Genomic DNA, 19,128 nt, shown 5'->3' on the forward strand with positions numbered 1-19,128 from the left:
TGTGGTATGTGGGAGGGGGGGTCCTTTTACTTCTTTTATTAATGTCTTAATACATGGGGTCATTTTTTTTTCTTTTAAAACCAACACTACAATGGCTAAAAATAAAAGCAATATTTAAATATTGAGATTTCATTTTCTTCGCTTTTACAACTACTCATTTCATGTATTTTTAAACATGTTTCATAAACAGTAGAGTTTGACAGTACAAGTAGTTTGCGCATGTGAAGCTTGCAGCAGTTTTTTAATCTCTATTTTTTGGAGAGAAAATCCACTATTTGTGTTTATTTTGAGTTCCCTGCTTTTTATTGCTCAATTTTCTCTCAAAATTTACTTCCTCGAAAACAATACTCAGTGCTCAAACAAAAATTTATATATCTTTTTAGCAGGTATGGTGAGAGTCAAATCTTTGGATTAAATGACTTTTCTTTAATGGTATAAGATAGCAGCTCTCAAACTTTTGACTAATGCATAACATCTAAACAAAAATTGAAAAACTTTAGCACCACCACTACCCTTTACAATGATTATTAGGATCCACTTTTAATTTTGTTCTGTATTTATTTTTCAAATATAGCATGGATGAAAATCCTTGTTCACAACGAATAGGTTGTGCAAAATGGTAAAAAAAATTTAATAGCTTTATTTGAAATGCCTTTAAATTCTACTTTTCGGTTCAGACAAAAGTTAACAAGTGTGTTATTTCTGAAATCTTCCGTTAAAGCTTAAAAGTTAACAAGTGTGTTATTTCTGAAATCTTCCGTTAAAGTTTGATCACAGGAAATTGCTATCAACTTTTTTTTTTTTTTTTCTTCAGAGATAAAATTTCAGGTGCATTTGAACAAAATGGATTTCTAATCCAGTTTTCTTTTTCTAGAAAAAATTTAACGTCATGCAGCACCACATAATTCACATCAATGAACACATATAAAATTAAAATACCTTATTTGCTTACAAAATGAGCACTTGAATATTTAGCTCTATATTATTTTGAGAAGTGAAATAATAAGTCTTCTGTTCAGCCCATTCTTTAAGACGACAATTATGGATAAACAAATTGAACTTTTAAGACAATATATACATGCATGCATGGACACCTACACAGTGTACACAAAAGTCTTTACCTGGCTTTTTTTCGTGACTGTTGGTCACAGACATATACTTTCTTTACAAAAATGTTTCATATGATGCAAATATTATGTTTTCACACTTAAATTATTAAAATGTTAATTATGTTACACCTAGGGCTGTGGAGTCACGCAGATTTTGGGGTAAAAGGAGTCAGAGCTGCAGTCGCTAAAAACAGGTCGACTCTGACTCCAGTTTTTGTTGGGCAGTTGAAATTAGAAATGAAATTAAAATTAAATTGAAAAAATTAATAACAAGCTGAGTTATTTTTATTTATAGACTTTATACATTAATAAATAGTTATTTTCCATTTTATTGACATATTAATAAATAAATATAAGGGAGGAGGATGGAAGTGATATTTGCCATTAGTGATTGAACTGATTCATTTAATATCAAATCTTACTGGTAAATTTAGGTAAGCAGCAATAGCAGCGAAAACTCCCAAAATTGATGCCATTCTTAGGAAGCGGGCAGAAAAAGGAGCAATTATTGATCAAGCAACGCAATAAGGAAGTACATATTTGATGATAAAGAGGTTTATAGAATTAAGAACTTTTTTAGATGATGTAGATAACCCTAATGTTTCACTAACAGAAAGACTGTAGAATGATCTTGCAGAATTGGAAACTTTTCTTTCTACACTATATATAGCCACAAAAAAGCTGCAATCTAAAGAATTGACAGGAGGCGATAATGGGATGTTTGCTCTTTCTGAAATGGAAGGTTTATTACAGAAGGAATCATTTCTTCAATGAAGAAAAGAGATACTAGTTTGCTAGATAATGAGATCTTGCTGGGTTCAATATATGTAGAACCGAAACACCAAATTTTCTTGGATGACGAACAAATTAAAAAGGTAAAGAAAGCCGTATATGAGCTTTCATTAAGAATGAAAATATTCTCAGAATAATTGGAGAGTTCGAATCAGGACAGTCAAACTGAAGACATTTTAATTGAGTCTCTGTCATCCTCTTCCAGTGATGAATTAGATTTTGAGAAATATTTTTAGATAATATTGAAAAGGCTAAGACAAAGTGAATGAAAATAAAGAACCAAGAGCCTTTAGATATAAAAATGAAAAAATACAAACAAGATTTCTGCACGGCCTTTGAAGAAATAGAGAGATATGATTGCGCTTGCAAGACACCTCTTTTAGAACTGATAAAAATCTATCCTGAAAAGTTAAAAGAAGTAGCTCTAACAGTAATAGCTCTTCCTCCTACTTAAGTTAGTGCAGAAAGACTCTTCTCAGCTCTGAAGTTTATCAAATCCAATGTATGGCCCTCCAACAAAGATCTTGCCGAAGCTATACTGTTTCTTAGAAGTAACTAATACCAGTTTTTCCATTTCATAATAAATGCTAATTAATATAAATAATTTGCTATGGCATCAATTTTTTTTCTGTAGCATCTATTATTTCTTTTATTTAAAAAAATAAGCTGTAACCCATGTGTATGTGATTAACAATACTATAATTAATCAAATACAACAAATTAAAACTATATGCACAGATACAATAGATTTACAACACGAAATTTTGATCCTTATTAAAATTCTCAAAAATAATCTAATTCCCATTCAATTTATCAACCATTGCCTTAAAAGAGCAGGCGTTAAATACTCACTCTAAATCGTTTAACTGATAGGGATATGATAATTTGTTCCTAAACCTGAAAAGGCAGTATAAGTTGGATGACTGTCAGTTGGAAGATTTGTATATAGTGTAATTACTCAATTGTACATATTGTAAAAAGCTAATTGTCTTCAGACATATACTGTTACTAAAAAAATGGGCCTATTTCATGCCTTTAGTCTGTCTATTAGCTCTTGGACAGTGAAAATTCCTTTTTCCTTTCTTAAATTCTTAATCATTGCGACACGACAATTAGCCAGAAATTAATTAATTTCCATTCACTAGTATTTTCAAAAAAATCTTAACAGACAGTCTCACTCAGATAAGAACTCCACAAAATACATCCCTCAAGAATTCCAAGTCCCACCCACTACCATAAATTACTTCACCCAAGTCTTACCGACTGATATTATTCAAAGCCCCTACTGCCGCTAAGAATTTTCGGACACCCTACACTTATGAGTCAGACACGAAGAGAACACTATGCCAACTCCCCCACTAGAAAGAATGTAAGTTACTTAATACCTTTTCTGGCCTTTATATCTTCATGTACATTCACTGATCTTATTTATATTATTTTCTATATTATTTTTTATATTTTTTTGTTTTTACAAAGTTTGCATTATTTATCTTATTTTGTAATCTTCTATGTTTATTTCAACCTTACTTTGAATTCGATTTCATAATGTCAATTTCCAATGTTTAATTTCTACAAATAATATAGTACTCAAATGCATAAACATGAAAGTGTCGGGGACGGTTACTCGAGTTAAATAGAATTTCTCTACAGTAATTAATTTTTACTCCAAATTGAATTGACTAAATGCTTCATAAGAATAAGTTCTTTGAGTATCAGCATTGGTTCATAATTCCTTCTATTCGCGGAAATATTTGGCCTGACTAGAATTGCCGGTTTGGCTTTTACTTATAACTCGAGTAAAGATGAAACACTTTCGTATTTACATATTTTTATCAATTATTGTTCATTGAGTGGGAGTTGGTTTGTTCCCCTTGAAAAGTCAACTAATTTCCGATCAACGACAATGATTACATGTTTTAATTTTTCCTTTTACAATTGAAATTTTTATTCTTCATGATGATTTAACTCCAGTCCCCATTAAAACATTATTAACATTTTGCTTTCAAATTACTTCAAAACATCTTTCAAAATATAACTTACCAGTATGGATTCACACTTTTAAAATAATTCTACTTTAATTAAACTTAGGAGATAATATAATCAATTAATCAATACTGTTTAGGAAATAAATTATTATTAATTTATATATATATATATATATGAGGGAGTCAGAGTCGGTCATTTTCCCTGGTTATGCTTTAACCCATTTGGGATGGCTCCCTCAGGACAGGAACTGTTACATGCGGAGTGTGCTTACAGTAAGCCAAATACTCAATTTCGGAAAATATGCATTACATAAGAATGGATAAAATGTACACTTTACGTAGAAATAAAACCATTTTTAAATATGTGATTAAAGATTTCATAATTTCAATCATAAAAAATTTAATTAAAATAATTGATATTCAATAATAAAAATATAAATATATTATATTTTACTATAACTAAAAGTACCTAAAATTGAACACTAAATGTTGATACAAAATATAAAAACACATTAAAAATATTTACACTTAACCATTATGAAATATTTGAAAAATATTTTAATAATTAATATTTCAAAGCCATATGAAAAATATCAAAACACAGATCAATGCAGAGACCAGCATTGCATTATTATATTAATATTCAGAACTACTATATGAACTCCAATAATTTATAGTTCTTTCACCGTTATGATGGGAAAGAATCATAGATGGATCATTCATAACTTTAGATATTTCCTTCTCAGAAAGATAACATAAGCTTTTAGCCATGGCTACACAAATGGATTTAAAGGTGAAATCCATGTTAGAGTATCTCTCATAAAATCCAATCCTAAGATAGAATCGAAACTATAAACAACCACTTCAAAATGAGCTAAAAGGCTCTTTACCACCTGTTCGTGTTTCCCTTTTCATTCCTTATATTCACGAAAATCCAATAAATCAGACACTTGACATTCTGACATCAGAGAGAGAAATACTAATGCATCAGAGCAATCTTTTGAACTGAACATGGCTTAGTAATGCCATCTGTTAGTAAATATTTTGTTCCAAAAGTAGCAGGCAACTTTGCTATGGCCTTAGGCATTAGGCTGTGAAGGACACAGCGCTGAGCTGAGCTGCTGACGCATTGTTCATCCCCAACCGATTAAAACATCAATTATAAAAATTATGAAATCTAACTTTTTGGTTCCCCAGTTCCTATACTTACCATCAGGGAAATTTTAAATTAATTATGAAAAATAAAGGAAAAAATGATTCCCTTATCATGAAAACTGATCAGGATATTAAATTTCAAAATTTGGAATATCTGATGTCATTTTACATTTCCCTTATGGGGTTGGTTAATAAAAAATAAATTAGAATAATTCAGGGTTGATTTCCCTCCTGAAAATACCATCCAATGATATGTCATCAAAACAGGCCAGCCAAGATGTTGCCAAAATGTATGTGGCAGCAAAATTATGTATATCCAGCATCCCAGAGACGCATACATCTCCACCTTCATATTTGATAGTATTTGTTTCTGTTGCATTGAGTGTATTTTTTTTTCCTTGTAAAGAAATGTAATGGGACTGTGGATGTTGCCATCTGATGAAAAATAAAGCATTTCATTTCTTCAGAAATATGACGTTTTGCCTAACTGCAGAGAATGCAAAAATTCACATTCCATGAAGCTGCACTTCTAAGTGATTCTAGATTCTATGAATTTCTGCAGCAATGCCAAATTTGAGACATTGCTGTGTACACGGGAAAACAATAGCACGCGCAATCTCAAATTTGTTTAATTCTGTGATGTATCTGTAAGCAAAAACAGATCACTGTGCATATGGGAATAAGATTACCATTTAAAAATTAGAGAAGGAATTTCATGAAAAATGTGTTTTATTTCATTTAATGTACTATATACTTCTTATTTAATAATTAAAATTTGTATTTTAAAATCTTTTTCTTTTGATAAGTTGATAATGTTTGCTATAAATATCGATAGTTTGGAAATATTTTTATGAGAAGTCTAGAAAACCACTAACTTGCACCCGATAAGTAATTTTTATCTTTTCATCTGTAACAGATTGCCATACTGCACCAAGGTGGTCACGTTAATATGCAAGTACCAAGGAAACTTTGAAGCAACATTTTAATACTTTTTGTAACAAATCCTAATCTAATATTAAAATATGGAATAAAGACCTTATAACAGCAAAAATCAATTTATGCAATTCATATAAAAATGCATATATTTTGCAAATAATGATGTACAATATTAAGCACAAATATAGGTGTTTTCAAATCAATACCAACAGTTTCAAAACTGACTAATTAAACAATTACATTATCAAAGGATAGTTACCAATGTGAAAAGCAAACTGTTGAGTGCATTGTCCAGTGCTTGCATCCCAAATAATTGTTGTCTGTAATAAATATTTCAGAATAATATATAAGCAAATTAATATCATACAAAAATAAACAAGTTACAAAAAAATTAAACTTGATAATATTTAAAACTTATCAAAAAAGGAAAACATGATTCACAAAAAAGTTTTCAGTATTACAAAATAATACAGCATACAGAACAAACAAAAATCCATATTATATCAACTTTTTGAAACAAAAATTTAAACTAATATTATTATTTCTAACTGAATAATTACTTCTAATTGAAGCAATAAAAGCTCTTTAGAATTTTTTAACTTGACAGCAATGCCGGACTAAAATAAGTGTTAAAAAAATATTTAATTTGATATATTAAAAATTATCAAAATTACTAAATTCAAAACATTATGAGGAAATAAGTGAATATATATATATATATATATATATATATATATATATAATTAAATATAATTTAACAACAAAAGAACCTCACCTTATCAACTCCAGCACTAAGAATGTAATTCCCCTTTTTATTCCATTTCAAAGCAAATATGGGACCTTTATGCTGACCCAATGTGCTTGCAAGTCGTCCTGTTACACAGAAAAAGGAACATTTTTATATTTGGATACATTAAATGCATTAATATCTAGATTACCATGAAATTACTAATAAATTACCATCTGTCATCCATATTCTTGCAAATCCATCGTATGAACCAGTTGCTAATAAAGTACCATCAGACTAAAAATTTAGAAACAGATTGCGTTTATATCAGTTATCTCAAATTTACAAAGTAATAATTCTAACTATCAGTAATAAATCAAGATGTGAAAAATTAAACAAAATGAAGACTTCAAATAAGGAAAATATTTGAATAAAACCATTGCATACTTAGAATTTTAAAATTCAGGCAGAATAATTAAACAAATACATATAATAACAAAGAAGTTGATTTTTAAATTTAAATGTCAGCTATAATAACAAGAGAAAAACTGAATTTGCAGCTTACATTCCAGTCAAGAGATGTTACATCCTTGTTACTAGGTACTTCAGTGCCACCTTTTTGAATACAGTGTCTCAATACTAATTGGTTACCACTATTGTTAGCAGAATTATCATTCATATTCCATATTCTAGCTGTTGAATCACCTGAACTAGAGAAGAAAAAAAAAAAAAAATACAATTTATAATTATAGTAATAGGTTTCTGAACACTGGTAACACTAAAAAACAATTAAATAATTGAAATAAAATGACCAATTTTTATTTTGACATGCTAAATACAATTATGAAGGATAAAACTGTTAATTAGTTTAAGTTATGAAGATCTATTAATGATATTTAAAATTTAACCTAAGCCCATGGATTCAAATAACTTGTTTTTATTACAAATGTTAATTTCATTCCAACTTATGTTAATGTAAGCATGTTATATGGTTATTTATTTTATAGTTTTATAATAAACAGTTCTTGCATTATGTTTAACTCTTAATTAGAAGGTGAAGGTATTTAGTGAACCAATTTGATGCCTCGGCAAATTATTAAATTCTTAATATAACATTCCATTATTCTCATCCATTTAAATGCTGCCAAATTAAATTCTAAAACTGAAATGATGTAAAAATAAATTTAAATTACAGTAACTAAGAATAATTATTTTAAAATTTTTATGCCATTCTTAATGTACAGTTGGATTAAGTCACATAAAAAAACAGTGCTAATGAGTTAATTCATAAAATTGGCTAAAAAAGTTATTTTAAATTCAAACTGAGAATTCTTAGTAGAAATACACTGTGATATGTAAGAAAGAAAAGGAAAAAGTACCCAGAAGCCAGTAAGTCTGATGTAGGATTCCAAGCACAGATGAATACTTCGGATTCATGGCCTCGTAATATTGTGGCTCGACTGCTTGGAATTTCAATGCTTCCATCAACATCCATACCTTCTGTATGATTAGCTGATTTAGATTACACAGAATAGAAACACAAATTACACACTTGATAATAAATAAGTAAATTTTTAGAAATTTATCAAAATATAAAAATACCTATTACATTAATAGATGACTCTATAAAAATAATTATACTTTATACTAGAAATAGTATTTGTATACTTAAAAAAAAGCAACCAACTAAATATTTGATTCTGATTATATATGAGCATAATAATAACTTCTGGTACATGGGTATAGGCTGATACATGGCCAAAAATAATATATCTGATTCTGAATCCTGCAAGTGTTCAGCAACCCGGTGTGCTATCATTCTTCTAAAAAAAAAAAAAAAAAAAGGAGTTTTCCCCCTTGGCTGCTATGAAAGAATGAGAATTGCTCCAAGCCACTCCAACATCTTCAAACCAATTAACCCTCTGAACGTTATGATGCCTTTATCCGGTCATCAAAAGTTCTGCTACTTGGCGTATATTGGCTTATAATTTAAGATATTTTGCTTTCTTGCTTTCTTTAATAATGTAAATATCATCTTAATGAATATAAGTTTATGAAAATACGGACTAAAACTCAATTAATAAATGCTGTTTAAATACTGGTCTTCATGATGGATATAAAATCCTGTGCCGCTCAGAGGGTTAATGCAAGTGCATATCTGCACTGGATCATTATCTTGATTTTTTTCCCATGCAAATCCCGAAAAATTTTTTCCCTCAGTAATTTTGCATCATGTGTTAATAGACTTTCTGCAAAACGAAACAGAAGCAATTCATTATGATATTTTGCCAAAAAAAAATCCCAAGTGTTTCAAAGTTCACACAATAAAACTGTAGATGACAAAAGATGTATGATGTAAATGCAATGTCATCAGAGCCAGCAAAGTATTAGAATAAGAACTCGGAATTGATTTGAGAGTCCCTTGCTTACATAGCAAGTGGCAAAGATAAGATGTGGAGAATAACAATGTGATGAGATTTTGAATACAAAGTATACTCAATGGAAATTAAAAAAAAAAAAAAAAAAGTATTTATCTATTCATTTATCTGCTAAAATCAAAAACATATTTCATTGCCAACAGACACCAATAAATTGTTGGAGGTGCGTCAGTGGGTACAAGCTAGTATACCAGGAACCAAATTTAAATATAAAAAAATAATCACTGAGGCAAAGAATATCTCACATCTCTGTGAGCAAATCATATCATAACAATTTTGTTTTAAAGTAATATATTTAAGTAATTACAAAATAATAAACACTGAAAAATAAAGAGATAATACCAACAAAATCTAACTGCATTTTTATATTCATAAAAGTTTTAATTATTTTTGCTATTTTGAAGTTTTAAAAAACTATCAATTAGAAACATTACCTCCTCCATCTTCTCCATTAGCATTTGACGTTTCACTTTTCACAACAGCATTCTTTGTGTTGTGAGCTTGCTGCTGCCTTGACAAAACAACATCTGGCATAACAGCATCAATTAAAGAGAGAGACTCTATCATAGTTTCAGATCCATCCTACACATGTAATATGAAAAAAAAAAAAAAAACATTAAACTGAGAACAAACTTGAAAGAAAATACACACAGTGCCCATAAATATCTTAAGTGGTTTTTATTCTCATAACTGTTAGTTGTGTTAGTGCTGTTGTATACACTTCCAAATACAAAAATGTTTTAAATATTCCTAATATTCATGTCTCGGCCTTTGGAAAAAATAATTCTGTGACAATTATAAAATCTAACTTTTCATACATCACTCTAGTCAATTTTTATTCAATCTAATTCAAATCTCAATATGCAAAGTCTTTTGCATGTTTTACAGTACATTAAGATATAACAGTATCCATCTTTGTCTGTTGGCCTTTAAAAAAACTATGCTAATGCAATTTCCAGTATAATGGCCCAGTTAAGAATAAGTCAATTCTGATTTCACGTATTTGCTGAAGTTTTTTGCTGAGACATTCGATAAGGACATGCATCATTAACCCTCCCGCACACACGCTTGGCAATTTTACATGAAATCGCGCATGTCGCATTTTTTATGGCATCCGTTATTTTACAGTTTTTGGCACGAAAAATGACAGAAATGAGTGAATATTGATAATAAATTTGTTAAGAAATAAAATATTAACCTTATTATTGCAAAATATGAACGATATCCCATTCAAATATAAATAAATTATTTTTAAGTTCTTATGTTAGTGTGATGGAATTGCAATGATGTATTTCATTACAGAACATTTTAAATTTATTAGTTAATAATTATATTTTAAAATCGAAGCTAATTTTAGTATTTATCAAAGGCAAGTATAGACAAATAAAAAAGGAAATCATCTTGGTAGAAAAAAAGTAAATTTAGCATTACTTACTTCTGCAAGGAAATTTACTTCTTACTGGTTACAAAAACACACTTTAAACTAACTTTTATATTTTTATTTATTTCTAAAAAATAGAAATAAAAGAAATTAAGGAATGGAAAGAAAACAAGGAATGAAAATCACTATTCTTCTTCCAATCAAAGGTTTCCTTGTTTACCTTTCCTTCATCAGATAGTTCTTGAAGAATGCAAGCAAAATCAGCTGGTTGCACATATTTTTTTTGCCACAAAAACTGACATAAAATTTACAGAGCCAAATGTATTCAAATTAAAATAATAAACAGCAATTAATAACACAAAATATTTGAGAAAAAAAATATTTTCACCCACGAACACGTGCATGTCGTAACTTTTACGAAAAAGCTGCCACATAGCACAAATGCCCAGTTAAAAAAAAAGTCAAATGACTTCCTGTTGGCACATTACATGATGTGGGGAAAGTTAGAAAGGAGGAATAGAAATGACATTCAGACGTCTCAGCTTCAATATGCGCAAAATGTGCATTAAAAAACTGAATTTGTCGTAAATTTTGCACATACGTGCATGCTGGAAGGTTAACATTACATAAGATTATGTGGCAAGAATTAATTCTGAAATAACGAAATGCTGAGCAATTTATCATAAATATGTTATTATTATAACAAAGGAGAAACAAAAAAAATTAAATAGGAAATTAAAATTAGAATTCTGCTTTACATGCTTTTTATCTTAGATGCATAAGGGTCAGACAGATAAAAGTTATACAGCGATACAAACACCACAATGCTGCTCTTTCAGCGTAAAAATTCTAAAACACCATTATAGTTAAGTTGATAAATTATAGTATTTCAGACAGCATTTAATCTAAGAGCATACAACTTGAGCAATGCCTTGCTCTTAAACCTAGAACATCAAAATATGAATCCAGGATAATTCTCAAATATTCATTTAAAACTAGTTGCACAAATCATGAAATTTCCATCAGATTAAAAACTAAAGAAAAACAACATGCCTGTATGTAGGTTTACTGATCGACTTTCAGCAAAAATATTGAAATATAATATAAAAATTGTATGTAGTAGAGTTCTTTTGTTATAAATCACATTCTCTTTCTTCTGTAAAAAATCACCAAATTACTAAGGTGGTTGCCTGAATATGCAAGAATCATTAAATTAACATATCATTACTTTGTGCATATCCATCTAAAATAAAACATTAATACAAGTATGGTTTGATCTTTACATTATGGTAACTTGGCGTTTTTTTGGCGAAAATTTGGCGACCAACTCTCCTACAGCAACCCTCTATTTTTTTTTCCCGCCGCCATTTTGTCTTCACGAAGTAAAGACATGTTTCTTTTCTTTTTATCTACTGAACACTTCTTCCAACAATCTACTAGCCGAATTACACTTATGCTAGAAATTTTATCTAACAAAACTGCTTAATCATGACAAATATTCACTGCAAAATTGGGAAAAAGTGCACAATACCATACTCCTTACGCGTTTTTCAAAATAACACATACACATAAACCATGTACACGCCGACTTATTTTTACTTAAAAAAACATCCCAGAATTGCACAAAAATGGCATTGCGCACACTCTTCACTATATCCATGTACACTGCTTTTTTCTCATAAATTAGAAAAATTTCACGAAAATACATGACAATTTTCTCAATCTTTAAACCTGGTAAAAAGAACATATATGAAATTACCTGATCGCGAAAAAGTATTTACCCTTTCCAAATATGAACATTTCCACATATAAAATAAATAAAATATCCAAAAACATTTACCTCTAAATCATCTATTACATTATACACGTCACCAACGAATTCATACCGCAACCATTACAAATACTTAGTGTCAGATATTTAAATTATTTCCATGCACGTTTACTTCAACTAAAACGTATACCAAATTCCTACAAACATAAAATTCACAAAATAACTATCATTTAATTAAAATATAATTAAATTCAAAAACACTACTTAAAATATAAATGAGCACATACATTAAATTAATACATACATAAATACCCATTTCGAATTCACTTTAGTTACGGCCATGGGATCCAAAAATTCACGAACACTGTTTCACACAACACAGAATAAAGCCAAATACAAAATTTCCAGATTTTTTCCCGATTTCCCCCCTTTTCCGATTAAAGAACCGTAATTCGTCCATTAATATCACATGACATATCCCATGATCTCTCATTTCCTTCACACAAAATAATGCGTAATCGGAACTGAGTACTGCTCACATTATTACCAAAGTCCCAGGTAGTAACCTTTATCGCCTCCAAAATGTCGTCAAACTACCAGTTACCATATTGTAAAGATCAACCCAAGTATGTTCTGCTTTCTTTTTCTTTTTTAAATACATAAAGAATTACCTCGCCTATACTTATTTCAGCTTCTGTATACTGCAGGCCCTTTTGTATGATAGACAGAAGAGCTGCTGGTGGCACTAATGCACCATTAATATTGGACTGACTGATGTGACTTTCAATTCCAAATGTATATGCAGAATGCGAGAATCCTAGAAAAAGAAGTAAAAAATAAATCACTTCAAATTAGACAGTTTTTTAAACATCAGACATGGATCATATTCTTTATACGATATAGAAATTTCTATAAATTCCTTTCCTTTCTCAAAGCACATCTACAGAATTTAATATTGGATGCAGTATACACTTCACAATTTTTGAAAGCTTAGCTCATCTTAAAGCAATGAATGATACACAGCAGCAAGGTGTATTAGCCAGAAGAAGCATGAGATATAGTTAAAAGTTTTTAATTGAAATCCAATTCAGGAGTTGCATTGCTGCGTTATGTAAGAAATTGCCATGTTGATTAATTTTGAAATGATGCAGTTTAAATTGATATATTATAAATTACTACTATTTTTACGACAGAAAGGGAAATACTCAAATCAAAGTGAAGGGAAAATGGAGATATTGCTAATTATAATTAGAAGTTTGCTTTCATATTTTTATCTTACAAACACTATTAAAAGATTACTCAGGCAAATGTGCAAAGCTTTTCACATAAACCCTCATATTCTGCATCACATAAAGTTCCACAAGATGAATGAAAGGTAGTCCAAAACGTCATGGCACATTTTTACAACAGATCGCTTATTCATATTTGAAAATACTACAGTGAGTTGCATCTATGTTACTGCTATGCCATCTGGGCAGCTGACAGTTCTTTCTTCTTCTTCAAAATTCAATTTGCTTGAATTTTGGAGATTTTACAAGATGAAAATCAAAGACAAAACAGTGCATTTTTGTCATATTTTACTCTTTTATTAGAAAGATGCATCAAGCTTTTAAAATGCTCGATAAGTTTATAGTGACAATGCTCTACACGAACGTCAGTGCTAACAATGGTTCATCAAATTCTGTAGCAAAAATTTTAATCTTAGGAATGCTCCTCAGTCAGGAAAGCCAGCTGAAGTTAATGATAACAAAATAAAGGCAATGATCAATTCAGTCCATGTTATACGACATGAGAACTAGCAAAAATGTTGGACATCTATCATTCAAATATTCAAGACCATCTAAAGAACCTGGGATATCAAAGCAAGCTCAATATTTGAGTTCCTCATGAAGTCCAAAAACGTTCATTTGACAATGCATACATATATGTGATGTTTATTGAACATGACGGAAAATTATCCTTTTTTTTTAATGCTACTGATAACTGAACTGGAATTATTTACAATACTATGGCATAAAAACAGTCTTCGTTCCAACAGCTTAAGTGAACATGGTTGTGAAAATGGGTTCCCACTGGTTGCTGGTGTTCAAAATTTTCTATCAGTGGTTTAGCACGTGTTAGACCAGTAGTCACAGAAAAGTTCTACATGCAAGATAGATGGCAGCATATCTCAAAATAACATATCAAAAGCAAATAGATAGGATGCAGTGAATGAGTTAGTGATTCAGTGTAGTCACATTGCTATCACTACTATGCAGATTGGTTGAAGGAGGGAAAGAGAAGATTAGGCAAACAGAGTGAGAAATAACTGGCAAGCATTCTTTGAAAATTATGAAAATTTTAAGAGGTGTACCATACAATATATACAGAAATGCATTTCTTTCAAAACTTCCTATAGTTGTGGGGGTGTTTGGGCAAAATCAGTGACTTACAGATAACGAACTTATGGGTAAGTGAGTGCAGGCTGGCATAATGCTAATCCAAATTTGATACAATTCACATAATCACACATCTTATATTGGTATTGCAAACATGCAGTGGTATTAACCATTGTGCAGTCGATATTCCAACAACATGAAAAACACTAGTTTATGCTAACAACAGGACAGGAAAAAATAGAATGCTGGGTTGGTGTCAAAAATATCGATTTTACATAACATACAGTCTTTAAGAAATGCCTTATCATAAAGATGAAAACTCATGTTGGTCAAAATATTGCCTAGCATGGGATTGTTCCGACCATGCTGTTTGATGGATTGGAAGCAATGGACATAATGGTACTGCAAAGGCTGTTGGCTCCTAAAGACCAACAGCAGAAAGGATCAAAGGATTAAATACCAGGCACATATGGATCAAACGGCAATGAGGCCTACAACACAGGTTCATGTAGTAGATTCAACAATCATTTCTCCTACTCAAAGAAGTGATTTTTCTATAGTACTTGATGTCTGGTATATTTAACACTGGAAATTTCATCTGCAGTGACGGTAGTAGCAAAATAAAACACCAAAGACTGACAATGTCTGACATTTAACAACGAATGCTGCTATACTTTGAGATGAAATGATAATGTACCTGGGTGACTATGTTCCCTTATTAATAACACAACCCACCTCACTACCAAATGGCACATTTTCTCTCTGAACGCATTACAATCTGGGCAGCAAATTTGATTTAATAGTGATATGGAACATTGATAGCCTAACATATACATATGAAATGCATTTCCATTTCTAGTTAAAATTTCAGGTGCAGTATTTTCTGCAGGATAAGCACACGTGCAAAGCAAAGAAAATTAACGTTTTTATTATAAAAAGAATGCATCAAAACGTTTTCATTTTTTGTCTGTATTGTCTTATCTTTATCTATTTTCAGGCATATTGTATAAAAATATTTGGTAATTGTAAAATTATTATAAGTTAAAGAAACATCAAAATGGCTACAATTTTTGGTACTATTCGGTTTCGAGGGCCGTAAAAAATCGCCAAACTATTGTTGATGCCAATGCTGCCAAAAATAATTGCGGCAACCCTAATAATTGCGGCAAGAAAGGAAGTATAATAGTAAATAACTATTTAAGATTGATGTTTTAATTTAGATGAAAGGTTAATTTCATATAATACTCTTTTATTATTATAATTTATATGAAAAAGTCTAAACATGACTGAATGGAAGCATAAGAGTAAATAACTATTTCAGATCGTTATTATAATTTATATAAAAATTGCTAAACATAACTGAATGGATGCCTGCATCGCTATTTCGCTACCGACTTATCGCTAAAGCATAATTTCATCTCGTTGGTAGTTCAAACATAATTTTCTATAATAAATGATGACTTTTCTTTGAAAATATTCTCTGTAAAGTGCAGAATCGCTCACTTGTTTGCCGCTTTTTACAAGGGTAAGAACAATTGGATTTTTGTCAATTTTCTTTTACTTTTTAAGTGAAAATAGGTCGATATGTACATAGATAAAGTCAAGGGTGTGCGCAGTGCCATTTTTGTGCAATTCTAGGATTTTTTTTAAGTGAAAATGGGTCGATGTGCACATGGATACCGAGTATGTGCAATTCTTAAAAACGCGTCAAGCAGTGGGTGATTCTGCACTTTACCCAAAATTCTATTGCCGAGTTTTCGTCATAGGCAATTCCCAAATTGTTAATCCATAGGATATCAAAAAAGGATTTAAAATCAGAAAAGGATTTAAAAATTAAACTAGTATTTTAATGGCGTCTTAAGAAATATAGAACTATATAAGCTTACGCAATCTGAAATCAGCGTGTACGCTAGATTTGGCGGGCTATTAAATGAACGCGTTTGCTAGATTTGGCGCTTTTGCGCGTACATTTTCGCTGCAGTTTTTTTACGGCCCTCGAAACCGAATAGTACCCAATTTTTTTGCGACCCACTGCTGCAAGTCCCGCGACCCCCAGTTTAAGAAATCCTGATTTAGATCATTCTTCTCTGCTGTATGACAACAAATGCACATATGTATGAATCTGCTGTGGATTGAATTGAAACATGTATTGCAACATAAAGTGGTATGGCATGTTACTGAACATGACTAGATTGCATATGCGAAATCCAACTTTCCTGTTGCTGTATTTTTTTTGCTACCATAGCATTAATCTTTATCATGATGTCAATAAAGTGTTAAATTAATCTGATACTTCCTTCTCTGTTTGCTAATTTCATTGCCTATAAATGTGGAGGGGTAACAGGAATGTAATATAATATATCAATATCTATGTGAAAATGTTACTGGAACAGTGAGTCACAAGTGTACATAACTGTAATGTTAGTTGGTTACTATACATTTTAGATAAAGAAAAATTGTATTAAATTTGATTTTTTGTTGCATGGAATACTAAACACAATACGTTACAATACTTTCAAAAGGGGAAAATCAATGCAAAAAATAATATACCTGATTCTTGCAGATAACGGTACACAAGAAAATTTACTTCATCACTGCTAAAACTCATTTTGTTCAAGTGATTTCTAAAACGATAAAAGGACAAATGTACAAAAGTAAAATGTGTAAAGATGTAAAAAATAATATATAAATATATACATTGTTATATGAAACTGTTTACATGTGCATAAAAATGGATTTCTCAAAAACAGTTGAATAAAATTGAGTGAATTTATTTTAGGCAATGTACAACATAACAACACATAAATACAAACTGAAAAATCACATATGAACCCATACAATACAAAGCAATAAATGCTATGAAAAAAAGAAAATTGAAATAATATGTGATAATGAAATTTTAGGAAAAAATACACTGAAAACAAATACAGACTTTTAATACTGATAGGAAATGTGATGCATCCTAATTCACACATACATACCACAATGTGACTTCATGCTATTACTAAGATGGTTAAAGTTTGAGGAAGGAAATAAAACTCATCTACAGATATGGTATTCAATACACCGATATTTTCAATACTTTGAACTTCATCACCTTATCTTAAAGAAGTTAAATTCTTTACAAAGATTGAGGCTGGTCTGTTTAAGCTCAATGTTATTTGTTTCAAGAGTGTATAGCTAGAGTTGCGTGCATGAGTAAAAATTTTTTACATAAAGTTGTAAGGCTTCATCTATCTACTTTTGAGTAAACACATATCCTCTGTTAAATGATAAAGATGATTTGAGTATATCCACTAACCTTTACTCTTTTCATACTACCATAACAGCCAAATTGCTTACAGTTCTTAAAACACATGTTTTGCTTTCTGGCTTCCTCTAATTGTAAATACATTTGGAACAGGAGGTTAGTTTTTTAGCTATAAAAATGGAACAGCTTCTCAAATAAAATATTAAAAATCAACTATCCCAACAGTGAGAAAATGTCTTCAAAAACGCGGTTTTCGCATATGCAAAAAACACGTTTTGAACACACAATTTAAGCTCAAAATCCAAAACAAAAACAAAAAATTTAGATAGCAAAAATGTAAAGTTTCTAACCAAAAATATCTAACAAGAAACCATGTACACAGCGATACGTTTTACCTTAAAAAAAAATAATAAATCTACGAGTTGCACAATCTAGGCAACGAACGAATCTACGAACTATGCACACCTCGCTTTAATAAATTAACATAACAACAATAAATTTCAAAGAATACCACGTACACAGCATCCTGTTTAAAATAACATCTACAAATTGCACAATCTAGGCATTGCGCACAAATCAACAAAATAAACTAAAATAACAAACAATTCAAAAAACAACAATAACATCAGAAATTCATTGTAAAAAAACAATGAACATAACATTCTACAAAATAAAAACCGTAAAATAAAATGCACTTACCATAATACATTCGTTAATAAAATTTCCCCAGTGACACAATGTCTGTGAACAAAACTGCCATGATTTTGCTATATCACATCTCTTTCTGCGATTCAAAATTTCGAAAGTAATGATAAAAACTTCCTCCAAAGTTAACTTACTACATGAAAACCATGATCCAAATCTTAAACTCTGCTGACAGCCACATACTTTACCAGCAAGCACTTGACTGCAAATCCACACAAGAACTATCAGAAGCGCCCTTCTTCCTCCGAGTTCTCATAGCAGCTCCGCATTTCGGACTCCGTTTCAAAAGGTCATACATAAATTCCAAAAATACACTTCGATCCTCATAAACACACATGTGAACAAAAGGCTCGTTAACAACTTCAACATCGTACCTTTTAATACTAAATTTACTTTCCACACAATCTAAAATTTGCGATTAAAATCTTGCCACCATGTCTATCATTGCAACATAAGCCATTCAACACAAACCAATGAGCAATTAAACCATTGCAGGAAAAG

At 30.4% G+C, this 19,128-nt stretch overlaps 1 protein-coding gene across 4 annotated transcripts in view; it reads right to left on the bottom strand.

Annotated features, from left to right (window-relative positions):
• The window catches only part of ebi (transducin beta like ebi), a 77,573-nt gene that overhangs the window by 24,359 nt on the left and 34,086 nt on the right, over positions 1–19,128 (bottom strand). For 3 of the 4 annotated variants that reach the window (XM_035354352.2, XM_035354354.2, XM_035354355.2), the window contains exons 2-9: positions 17,223–17,296; positions 12,966–13,111; positions 9,577–9,724; positions 8,084–8,216; positions 7,270–7,414; positions 6,938–7,001; positions 6,753–6,850; positions 6,237–6,297 (exon numbers count right to left, since the gene is read on the bottom strand). In XM_035354352.2, the coding sequence (XP_035210243.1) occupies positions 6,237–6,297; positions 6,753–6,850; positions 6,938–7,001; positions 7,270–7,414; positions 8,084–8,216; positions 9,577–9,724; positions 12,966–13,111; positions 17,223–17,296 (869 nt within the window). The remainder of the gene's footprint in view (positions 1–6,236; positions 6,298–6,752; positions 6,851–6,937; positions 7,002–7,269; positions 7,415–8,083; positions 8,217–9,576; positions 9,725–12,965; positions 13,112–17,222; positions 17,297–19,128) is intronic. The other variant, XM_035354353.2, reaches the window with a different exon arrangement.

Source organism: Stegodyphus dumicola, chromosome 8 (assembly GCF_044657685.1).
Source record: "Stegodyphus dumicola isolate Sdum_Otavi_A_Nest chromosome 8, ASM4465768v1".
In the NCBI taxonomy this organism is placed as follows: domain Eukaryota; kingdom Metazoa; phylum Arthropoda; class Arachnida; order Araneae; family Eresidae; genus Stegodyphus; species Stegodyphus dumicola.